The following is a 10,000-nucleotide window of genomic DNA, read 5'->3' as shown; positions in this document are numbered from 1 at the left end:
GGGGCCACACAGTGGCTTTGTACTCGGGTGAGCGCAGGCCAACCTTGCATTACGCTTCCATGGCGAACTCCCGTGGCGTCGGCGGCGGCGTCTTTTTGGAAAGGTTGAGCGGTTGCGAGTCAGCGATGTCGACCTGCAGTTCGACAAGGGGGGAGGGCTCCCTCTGGCTGGGCTGGGCACCCAAGCCTGAATGTATCATGGTAGAAGCACTTGGAGAGCCCGACGGCTGTGCCCCGAGCCCCACCGGTGTGGCCGACATCCTCGACTCGTAGTAGCGCGAGGGTGTGGGTGTTGTGAGGAGATGCAGCCGTGGCTGTGCGGTTACGGTGGGCTGCATGGGGCTTAGGCTACCGCTGGTGCTGCTGCTGCTGCTGGTGCTGCTACTGCTGCTGCAACCGCGAGAGGCTGGGCACGACCAGGACGATGCTGGAGGCTGTACACGGTCCACAGCGGGCTGCGGAACGTAATATGGTGCGGGTGACACTCGCGGAGTGGGTAACCGCTCCCGAACCTCGGTGCGCATGATCATGGAGTGCAGGATGTCGGCGCGGCGCATCGCATCCTCGGAGATCTTGGATCCCTCGAGCAGGGTGCGAGCGAGAGTGGAGTGGGAGGCAGCTAAGCTCGGCGAGCTAAGTGTTGATGCCAGAGTGGAGGCTAAGGTGGCGTGCGTTGCAGCCAGAGAGGAGGTCTGGTGATGCGGGGGCTGCGACAGCGTCTGCTCCAGGAGCGAGGAGGTGGGCTGGGAGGAGTGGGGCTCTTCTTCCCGACGTTGCGGACGGAACTTTTTATGGGGCTTGTTGTAGGCTTCCTCCATGAGCAGATCCGTGTTGATAATGGGGGGCGCCTGCAGGGCGCGGCGCAGCACTGGCATGTCATCTTCGCGGTCCTCCTCGCTCTTCTCATCAATGGATGATCGCGGCGAAGAACACACCGACGGGGATGACAGCTTGTCACTCCTGTCAGTCCCGCTCTCTATTCCCGAGTCGTCTGGGCTGTCCGATTTTCTTTTGCTGAAGGGGCACTTCAGAGGAGATTCGGACGCCTCGTCACCCGATGAAGCACCTTCGGAGTGGTCGTGGCGCCGGCGGACGAGGGGGAAGGGAGGGCGGAGCTCCGTGTAGCCAGACACTTCACTTCCGCACAGCGACTCGCCGGAGCTGGCGGATTCGCCGGAGCAGATGGATTCAGAGCACGACACTGGGGAGCGCATGGCCTCGTCGGCGGTGTAGGAAGATGAGGGTGAGCCCACGCTGCTCTCTTGTTCCATGCTCCAGGAGGAGCGGGAGTCGTCCCAGGGAGCGCCGGCTGCGGTGTGCTCAGTCATCTTGTATTTGAGCAACTTCTCTGAATGCAGTGTGTTGAGAGTCCGCAAGTCGGGGATCTTGGAGAGGAGGTCGCGCTGTAGGCTGGGGTTCTCGGGGTGATGCTTGGTCACAACAGCCCGAAGGCAGTTAATGAGGCGCCTCTGCACGCGATCAACGAGCTCAGCATTGCGCAGGCCCGGGCGGTCGGGTGACAACACAACCACGGCGCAGAAGAGCGCCAGCTCAGCGTCGCTCAAGGAGAGGCTGTTGACACGTTCAGCGAAGTCGAACATTGAATCCATGAGGAAGCGAGCGTTGACTGAAGTGTGAAGAGCCTCTCGGCGCAGCAGCTGACCGTTCAGGCACAGCATGGTGTTGGTGCGGGCGTCGAACATCCCCGCCAGACGCACCAAGAGCACCTCGAATACGCCTGCCTTCAGGAGTGTCACTTGGTCTTCCTGTGGCAGCTGTTGGAAGCCTGGCAGACGTTTGGCAAATTCTACGACGCCGCGGATGGCGGGAGAGAAGCGCTCGCTGAAGTCTTGCACGAGCTCCTGTTGGCCCTGCAGGGGCACTGGTCGAGGGTTCAACGGGCACGCCTGAGGAAGAAAGAGAGAAAAAGGTTAATTATATGTTACAACCGTTACTGCTATATGCAATATGAAAGTGCAATATGTATATCATATGTATGTCGGGTAAAAAGATCCCATTCCCCTGATTCGACTCCTAACCCCCAGTCTCTTGCAAATAATTCCCTCTAAGTATTTTTAGTCTAAGTATTGTGTAGCAAACTGACAGGTGTTCAGTGTTCGCTTTCAAATACCGCCACAGGTAACCTAATGCCATACTGGTTTCGTCAAGATCCTGTACTAGCTACTGCCGACGGGATCGATTAATAAAAGCTTGGACGCACATGCACACTCGAGCGCGGTCTGGCCATCTCGGTATGAGAGCCCCAGACGGCGCCGGTTGCCGCCAAAGCAAGTGATCGATTAAGATCATAAAACACCCCTTGTCGCCCCCGAAATCGGGTTACGTAATACATGCGCTGAAGTTTTAAATGAAAATTAGAGAGAAATTCATCCGTTACAATCGTTATCTCCTCACATTTTCACCTGCCACCCGCCCCCCCTTCCTCGCCGTATTAAGCGAAGTCACAAGGTTTGCAGATGCCCTTCAAATACCCTCTGATAACCCAGTGTTTACGCCCGTCCTTCAAACAACCTACGATAACCCTTAGGAGGCGGGAGGGGGCAGGAGTGGGGGGAAGGTACAGCAAGCTCCGACACCCCCACTCACCGGTTTGATTTTTTCAACCAAACATCGTCCATGTCGATTCGCAAACCGCCACAATTTTAAACTGACGCGCCACGTGTTGATGACACACTAAACCCACATGCAGCAGGATACGCAGCCAAGATCACCGCGACCTATCAGACCTATATAGTAATTATTGGGGTGATTGGTTTCATCTACAGTGTAACCCGCAGTCCCAGCTCCCCCCTCCCCCCCTCGCATGCCCTCCACCCTTGCCAACAATGTATCCCGAGGAGCCAGACGGCGCCGGGTTAAACCTTTCGTGGATCTTTGTCTCCCCCTCCGCCACCTCCTACTCCAATGCCGGGATCTCTGCGGCTTTTTGCAGCACCATACTCGGCTTCCTCCGAACACCGAGTAAGGCGTGCCACGTGGTCGGGTATGTTAAACGTTTGCCTGGCGTTATACATAGTAAAGGTCGGAATACGCGGCAATATGCGAGGAATCTGCACGTGGGCCGCGTCTTTACCAGCTCGACCTTGGCCACGCACTCGCTCCCTCCTTTCTTCTCTCATCCTTGCCCCGCTCAGTCACATGTTTGGCAAATGAACAGCGTTTCGGTAACTCCACGTCATCACTCAGCAATCTAGCCAATAATACAGAGTCAGATTGAGCACAACGGAACCAAACAACACCGGCGTTTGTTGCTACATAAACGCCTTCCCCTCTCTTTCTCCCCTTCCTGTAATACACCCTCCCCCTTCCCTCTCTCCCTCTCCCTCTGATCACCCTTTTCCCTTCTCCTGCAACGCCCAACACCCAGGTCATCCAGATGCCCTTGCCCACGCCACCCGCCAGAGGGGGAACAGAGGAAATTGTTGACGGTTTACCGCCAGCTAAACATTTGGGGTTTCCATTGTCCTACGAATGGCACACTCGGCGGTGATTTTGAAAGTGGAAATTGCTCGTGGCTTAGCTTCTGGTCTTTTAATTCGTTATCAGAATTATTATTACGTTGGTTGTTTTATGCAATTGGAGGTCATAGCATCCATTGGTGAGGGCCTCGTACACACATTTGGTTGTTTATTCGCCCACTTTTTATTACTTTCGAACTATTTTCGTGAAGCTGGCAAAGAGGAAGAAAAAATGAATTCGCCTGGCATGTTCTATGACTGGTTGGCAAAGGCGCCGGGTGTTTGGAGGGTAAATTTGGCGGGCTGAGTGACCTTGAAAGAGCGCGGGCCTCACCAAGGCCGCTCTTCCAATCCAACTTACTAGTATTTTAGTTTGGCTAAAGGATGGTTCTTTTCGAATCATAAGTATTGCCATCATAAAATAATCCTTATTTCGGAGGCAATTTAACTCATGACTCACGAGAACAACGCAGAACAAACTAGGTTTCCGCGTAAATAATTGGAGAATATGGCGAAATGTGGACACTCGCTCCCCCAGCATCGACCGTACCGTGAGACTTACGTCAACTTCAGCGGTCGCCACACTACACGTCAATTTCTGCTCTTACTTCGTATTACCCTAAAATTAAACTCACTTTGACATAATTAAACGGTCTGGCAGATAGCAATTGACCTAATACGAGCTAATTATGCAAGCATAGGCGATCGGCTATACAAAGTTTTTTGCGGAAGCCCCAATGAATGAAGACAGGTTTTCCACCAGGGGGAAGCCATTAACCCACTCAGACAGGCCTCGCAAATGTGTATAATTAGGAGAGTTGGAGTAAACCGAGGTCGGGGGGACAGGTGAGAGATGAGCCCACGTGCTAATTACGCCCCATCACGGCAGCATAGTGTCACGGGGCCTCGTTCGGGATGCGGTCCTAGTGGGATTTTGCTCATATTGCCATCATTGTGCTTATCAGGCGAGAACCATTATTTCCGTGAAGTAATTAATGGTGTAAGAATAATTATGAATTTTATGAATTTGCTAACAATATAAAATTTAGGGAAGTCCCTTGTGCTGCGTGATAACTCCCTGCCATTGAATTTCCCCTTTTCAGAGAAGCTCTAGCAACACGCCCTTCCTGAGGAAATCCCATTGCAATACACAACTCGCAGTGAGGCTGCCGTGACGACTAATATAACACTGAAGGGCACCGTTATGACTTCTTATCTCTTACATAATCACAAGCACCCCTTATCTCCAGCGAACACAGCGCACAGATCCCGCCCAAAACGTCTTTGTGTGGCGCTGCAACACCCCCCACGTAGGGAGGGGAAGAGATACAAGGCGGGAAGGTACAACATCTGGGCGAGGAGGAGGAGGAGGAGGGAGGGCTAAGTCTCATGCTGTAAATGAAGAAGGGTTAAGGATACCATGTGGTAGTAGAGAGAGGCGGGAGGCAGCCGGGTAATGAGGGAGAGGGAGGGTGAATTAACAGCTAAAAGGTAGAGAGTAAAAAGAGCGTCCAGATGGGGAGCTCGAGAGTGAGGCGAAGGGGGAGGGGGCACGGTCTGATAGGGGGCGGGGGCACACACGGGAGCTACCACGTGACCTGTCCCTTCTTTATGTAACTTTACCCCCTCCTCCCCTCGCCCCTTCCTTCCCCTTCTCCTCTTTCCTCAGCTGCTTAAAATGGACTTTTAAGAATCACCCACGAAGACTGTTAACATTAATAATACCCTGGGTGTATTCCCCACGCGGCAGGCTAATAATTCAGATGTTAATTTTTCCCGAGAAGTTTCAGAACTCATTATATTCACAGTTAAGTTGGGATATCATTGCGAGATGCAACTAAAAATAATCGACTTTAATTGTGGAATTAGGGAGGTGGGTAGTAGGGAGTGGCGGGGGCAGTTTGTGTTGGTGTAAGATGTCCAAAGGTGAGTTTTCAAGGGCGATATAACGACCAACACATCCCACATGCAACCTTGAATTCCCTGTCGCCAAGTGTCAATCAGCGATAGCAGCTTTTACTTTTTCACCTTTTCAATCCTTTCACTTTCTGGCGTTATCTTGCTCTCCCTTCTTATCGCTGAGGCCCAAAAAATGGGAATTTGCTTCCCGCCCCGCTTAGCAAGGCCCTCCGGCGGCGACACACGGATTTAATTCTTAATGAAGTGGCGGTGCCGACCCGCCAGCAGGTCGGCCAGGGCTCCGTCTCGCCACCGACTTCGCAACCTTGGGCGTTTCCGATGCGCATTTGCTAATTCGGAATACCTAGTAAACGACCCGTGAGGCAATATAAAAGATCCTAATTCGCGCTCCTCGGCATCGCACCCTCATTACCTTCATGATCCCTATAAGAGACCATGATTGTGATGAGGACCGGATAATTAAGGAAAAGCAGGCGCAATCGTAATTCGCGTGTCCCCTGTGTGTTTGTGACGGGGCGATGGCGGGCAGGGGAAGGGAGCTTTGTTGAAGAGGGAGGTAGGGTGGGGGCAGGAGGGGTACCGACAGGGCTCAAGTACGCCCTCTACGCGACCTAGTCCAAGGTTACGTGTGACGTCACCCGGGCCAGGGAGCCACACGCGCACTCACTCACACGCATACATCGCAACCAATGCTTTCCTTGGCATTTCCGTATTAAGGAAGCTAGCTAATTAGCACCGGATATTCTGTACCAGGAACTTAAACGCTATGATTAAGACACCAGACTCCGACACCTTTCCAGGTCGCGGCAAGACAAACGCAAGCATAACGACATAGAGAGTGTTGGAGTATTTACAAGATCTTGTTTCAGGTTCGGACTTCACGCGTTATGTCACCGAAACAAGCCATGACGTCAGAGTAAATCCACTCATACGAAGAATCTCAATAAATTTCTCATCAGTTTCTATGGCTTCCCATATTTTCTCGACTGACGTGCATGCATACTTATCCGGCCATATTACGTTTAAAGAGCCTGAAAACTCGTTCATTATTTTCTACCATGAGGAGAATGATGGCGAGTGGAGAGGTGCCTTCATGCATCCTTGTGCTGAAGGGGGAGGGTGCCTCTGCCAGGTTATGCAACATGAGGTGGCCTTGGGAGTGGGGTCTGGTGCATTTACGTCACCCGGGAGTTATTTTAGAGATTCAAGCAAATGCCTGCTTGGACTCAACGTCGCCTGCGACAGGTCACGAAATCTTTCCATTACAATTGTATCGCTTGACATGTGAAGATTTGTAAAGTAAAAAGGCCCGATATAGATTATTCCCTCGCACGAATGCACATTCAGGACGAAACCCGAGGCTTGCAACACTCGATCGGTTGAATATGCTCCCTCCCCTTCCCCTCGCCGCCCCCTCCCCACCTGACCGTGACCTTGGATGACCGCCTAGCTCCGGCCCGCACTGAATTCGTCATCACGATGGAGCGTCGAGTCATGGCTTAAGAGCTAGTGTTGCTTATTTGCTGCCTTGCCCCTTTTTGTTTCACGCGCTTCTCACTCCATATTCATGCTCTCTTTCTCTCTCTTTCTCTCTCTCTCTCTCTCTCTCTCTCTCTCTCTCTCTCTCTCTCTCTCTCTCTCTCTCTCTCTCTCTCTCTCTCTCTCTCTCTCTCTCTCTCTCTCTCTCTCTCTCTCTCTCTCTCTCTCTCTCTCTCTCTCTCTCTCTCTCTCTCTCTCTCTCTCTCTCTCTCTCTCTCTCTCTCTCTCTCGTCTAAACAAATCATGACTAATAGCAATCACGTTTACATCCACAAGTCTATCATGTGACAAGATCATGACGTATCTAACAGTACCGAGCCTTTGCCAGCGCGGGCTCACTTATCACTGCTATCAGTATCTCGCCGCGGCTTCCTGAAGATAGCGGGGCGTGAACTTGAACTCGCCTGACCTTGAGCTTGGTGCGTGATAGCGCTGTGGAAGCCAGTGGCGTCGTTACATTGCCTGAAGTTTTTTTTCCGAGATACTTCATTATAGTTAAAATGCAAAGAGCAAAGTCGCATTACTATTGACATGAACGGGATTACACGTCTATCCCTATCCTCCTTAACTGCCCCCCACCCCTCCAAGCCTATCCTCACAGTATCCTGTTACTCGAGGATCTGTGTACGTGATACGGGTTTCCTGAGGAGTGTCTGGCCCAAACTTGCGAGGACACGGGAACATCCTGAGCGCCTTGTTGAGGGCGTGTGAGTGTTTGTGTGGTCTCCTGCATCCTCTTCCCCGGTCCGCTACGCTTCCTCTCCTTCCCTCCCTCCCCTCTGCGTTCCCACCGACACATACAACATCCGGTCCACACCCTATACTCTGATATCCTGTGCCTGTGCATCCTCCCTCTAGATACCCTATGTACTGAAGACTCGTTGTGTGATTAATGTATCCCCTTGTCACCTAACTTCCGAGACCCCGAATGGATCGAATAAAAAAATGCTAGATTTCATCTATTATAAAGATACTTACCAGAGTGGGCGGGCACTGTGTGTAGCTGGGGTGTGTGCGAGCTTGCTGGTGCATCGGTGCCACCTTGTCCCTGGTGAAGTCACAGGTGTCCATGTGGGCGCGGATGATGGCGGCAGTGACGCGGGTGTCATCCTCCAGCTCTTGCAGGACGGCCCTCTCCTGGGACTTGGCGTTGACGCTCTGCATGGCGGCCAGGATCTTGGCCTTCTCGCGTTTAGGCACACGCCCGAAGCGCACAGCTGAGGAGGAGAAGAGGAACATGTTAGCTGGATCCATCACTGACACAGGGTTAATTTCAACCCTTACTTAGATGTCTGTATAACACTAGATTTAGATCAGAATAAAAGAGATGATTGCATGGAGTAATAATGAGAATGAGGATGAAACCATTTCTAACATCAATCACCGTGGCCGCAAGAGCTGAAGCCCTACTAGCATATAGGCCAAACGAGGGGACGCCACGTTAATTTTTCCAGAGTTACTCTAGTGGAAACAAATTCTTAAAAATGGGGTAAACTTTCAAATTGATTTCAAATTCGGAACAATATTCACTGATATGCAGCTCACCCCCTACATCTACATCATGTAAGGAAGGGAATGGACTCTCGGCTCGCTCACTCGCAGCCTCCCCTCGGACGCTCGGCCGACGACCCTCGGCACATGGCGTTACACGTGGCGCCGACCTCTACACTCATTTCACTCTTTCATTTTCTCTAAAATCATATTCATTTAATCCAAGATTTCAAGAATTCAAAGTGGAAACTTCAATTATTTTTGTTCGGTAATTCCATTTATTAGCTCCATTACATTTAATCTCCGAATGAGATCATTGTTAAAATAAAGAAGTTTTCAAATGAGACTTCCGTATCGTGAAACCGTTAAGCCAACAAAAAACGAAACGATATAATCGACTGTATGTACAAGCGTACCAGCAGGCAGTGTCACGTTTCCCCAGCACGAGATGAACACCTGCCTTATTGATCCCTCAAAATTTCCCCCACTCACGGATGCAGAGTCCCCTGCAGTGTGGGTCAGTCGGTATGAGGTTATTGCACTGAACCGCTCATAATCTCCAATCAGTATTACTTGATGTTTCCCGAAGTTTTTTTTCCTTCTAAAAGGGTCACGTGTCCTCCTCGCAACAAGCAGGAACCCAAGCAGCCCACCCTTACTCGCTTCCTCTCATCCTCAAGCACGAGGTAGTGTGACACTTACTCATATAGTGTGGCGCCACTCCATGTTGTAGAAGTCCTTTAAGTATGGGTAAATCCTCTTCAGGCATTTTCATTTGTGTTGGATTGTGGTAACGGAGTGTAAATCCACGGGGCTGTTACACCACCCTCGGTTACTAGTCGTGACTAATACAATGTCACACTAGTAACAATCATTCGATCACTGTAAGTAAGAATCACATCCAAGGCACAGGATCTCCGCTAATGTGTGGCTATCACAAAGCACAAGTAACACCAGCTGTAGTATTACATCCACGTAGTAATGTAGTGCGCGGTGTGTAAGTAAGTAAGGTGTGGAGTAACACGCGTACCCTCCACCCGTCTCGTAGCTCGTTCAGTGAGCGACTGAGAGAGTATGTGTGTACGAGGCAGGTCGAGGCGGCAGCTCTCCGTGGTCCGCCAGCCGACATCGCTCCGCCGACACCAACACCCGCGCACACGACTTTCACCCGCCCGGCACCACCCAGACGCGCTCACTCTTACTTAAACTACCGTCGCTTTCATTGTCATTATCGACTGCATGACATATTCGCTGCACTCGACACTTTCTACAATTCTTACTGCTCCCCCTGGTGGCGAAATCGCGCTCGAAATCTGCATGGCGGCTGTGGAAAGGCAATCCCACGTATAGAATAAAACCCCGCTCAGCCTTGAAGCCATAAGGTTGAAATTCCGGATGCAACGTAAGCTGCACGCGTCTGCCTTGGATGCGGCCTTACTGATGGTCACCTTCAGATCTACGCCGTCCTCACAGCCACAACTCCGGAAATGGGAAGTAGATAGATGCAGGTATATATTACTTCCGCATAGGCCCGTCGGATGCCCTACGTGACAACTACGTGCAGTTAGTGAG

The 10,000-nt window shown here is 51.5% G+C and overlaps 1 protein-coding gene across 6 annotated transcripts in view; it reads right to left on the bottom strand.

Annotated features, from left to right (window-relative positions):
* LOC119580170 (nuclear hormone receptor E75-like) overlaps window positions 1–10,000 on the bottom strand; it is an 87,147-nt gene that overhangs the window by 765 nt on the left and 76,382 nt on the right. For 5 of the 6 annotated variants that reach the window (XM_037928142.1, XM_037928146.1, XM_037928143.1 and 2 more), the window contains 2 exons: window positions 7,916–8,154; window positions 1–1,906 (listed from right to left, as the gene is read on the bottom strand). The exon at window positions 1–1,906 is cut by the window's left edge and continues 765 nt beyond it. In XM_037928142.1, the coding sequence (XP_037784070.1) occupies window positions 50–1,906; window positions 7,916–8,154 (2,096 nt within the window). In that variant the 3' untranslated portion in view covers window positions 1–49. Of the gene's footprint in view, window positions 1,907–7,915; window positions 8,155–9,130; window positions 9,509–10,000 lie in introns of those variants that run through there. The other variant, XM_037928147.1, reaches the window with a different exon arrangement.

The sequence above is a fragment of the Penaeus monodon genome, chromosome 13 (genome assembly GCF_015228065.2).
Source record: "Penaeus monodon isolate SGIC_2016 chromosome 13, NSTDA_Pmon_1, whole genome shotgun sequence".
Taxonomy (NCBI): domain Eukaryota; kingdom Metazoa; phylum Arthropoda; class Malacostraca; order Decapoda; family Penaeidae; genus Penaeus; species Penaeus monodon.
This window is presented reverse-complemented; position numbering and strand designations above follow the sequence as displayed.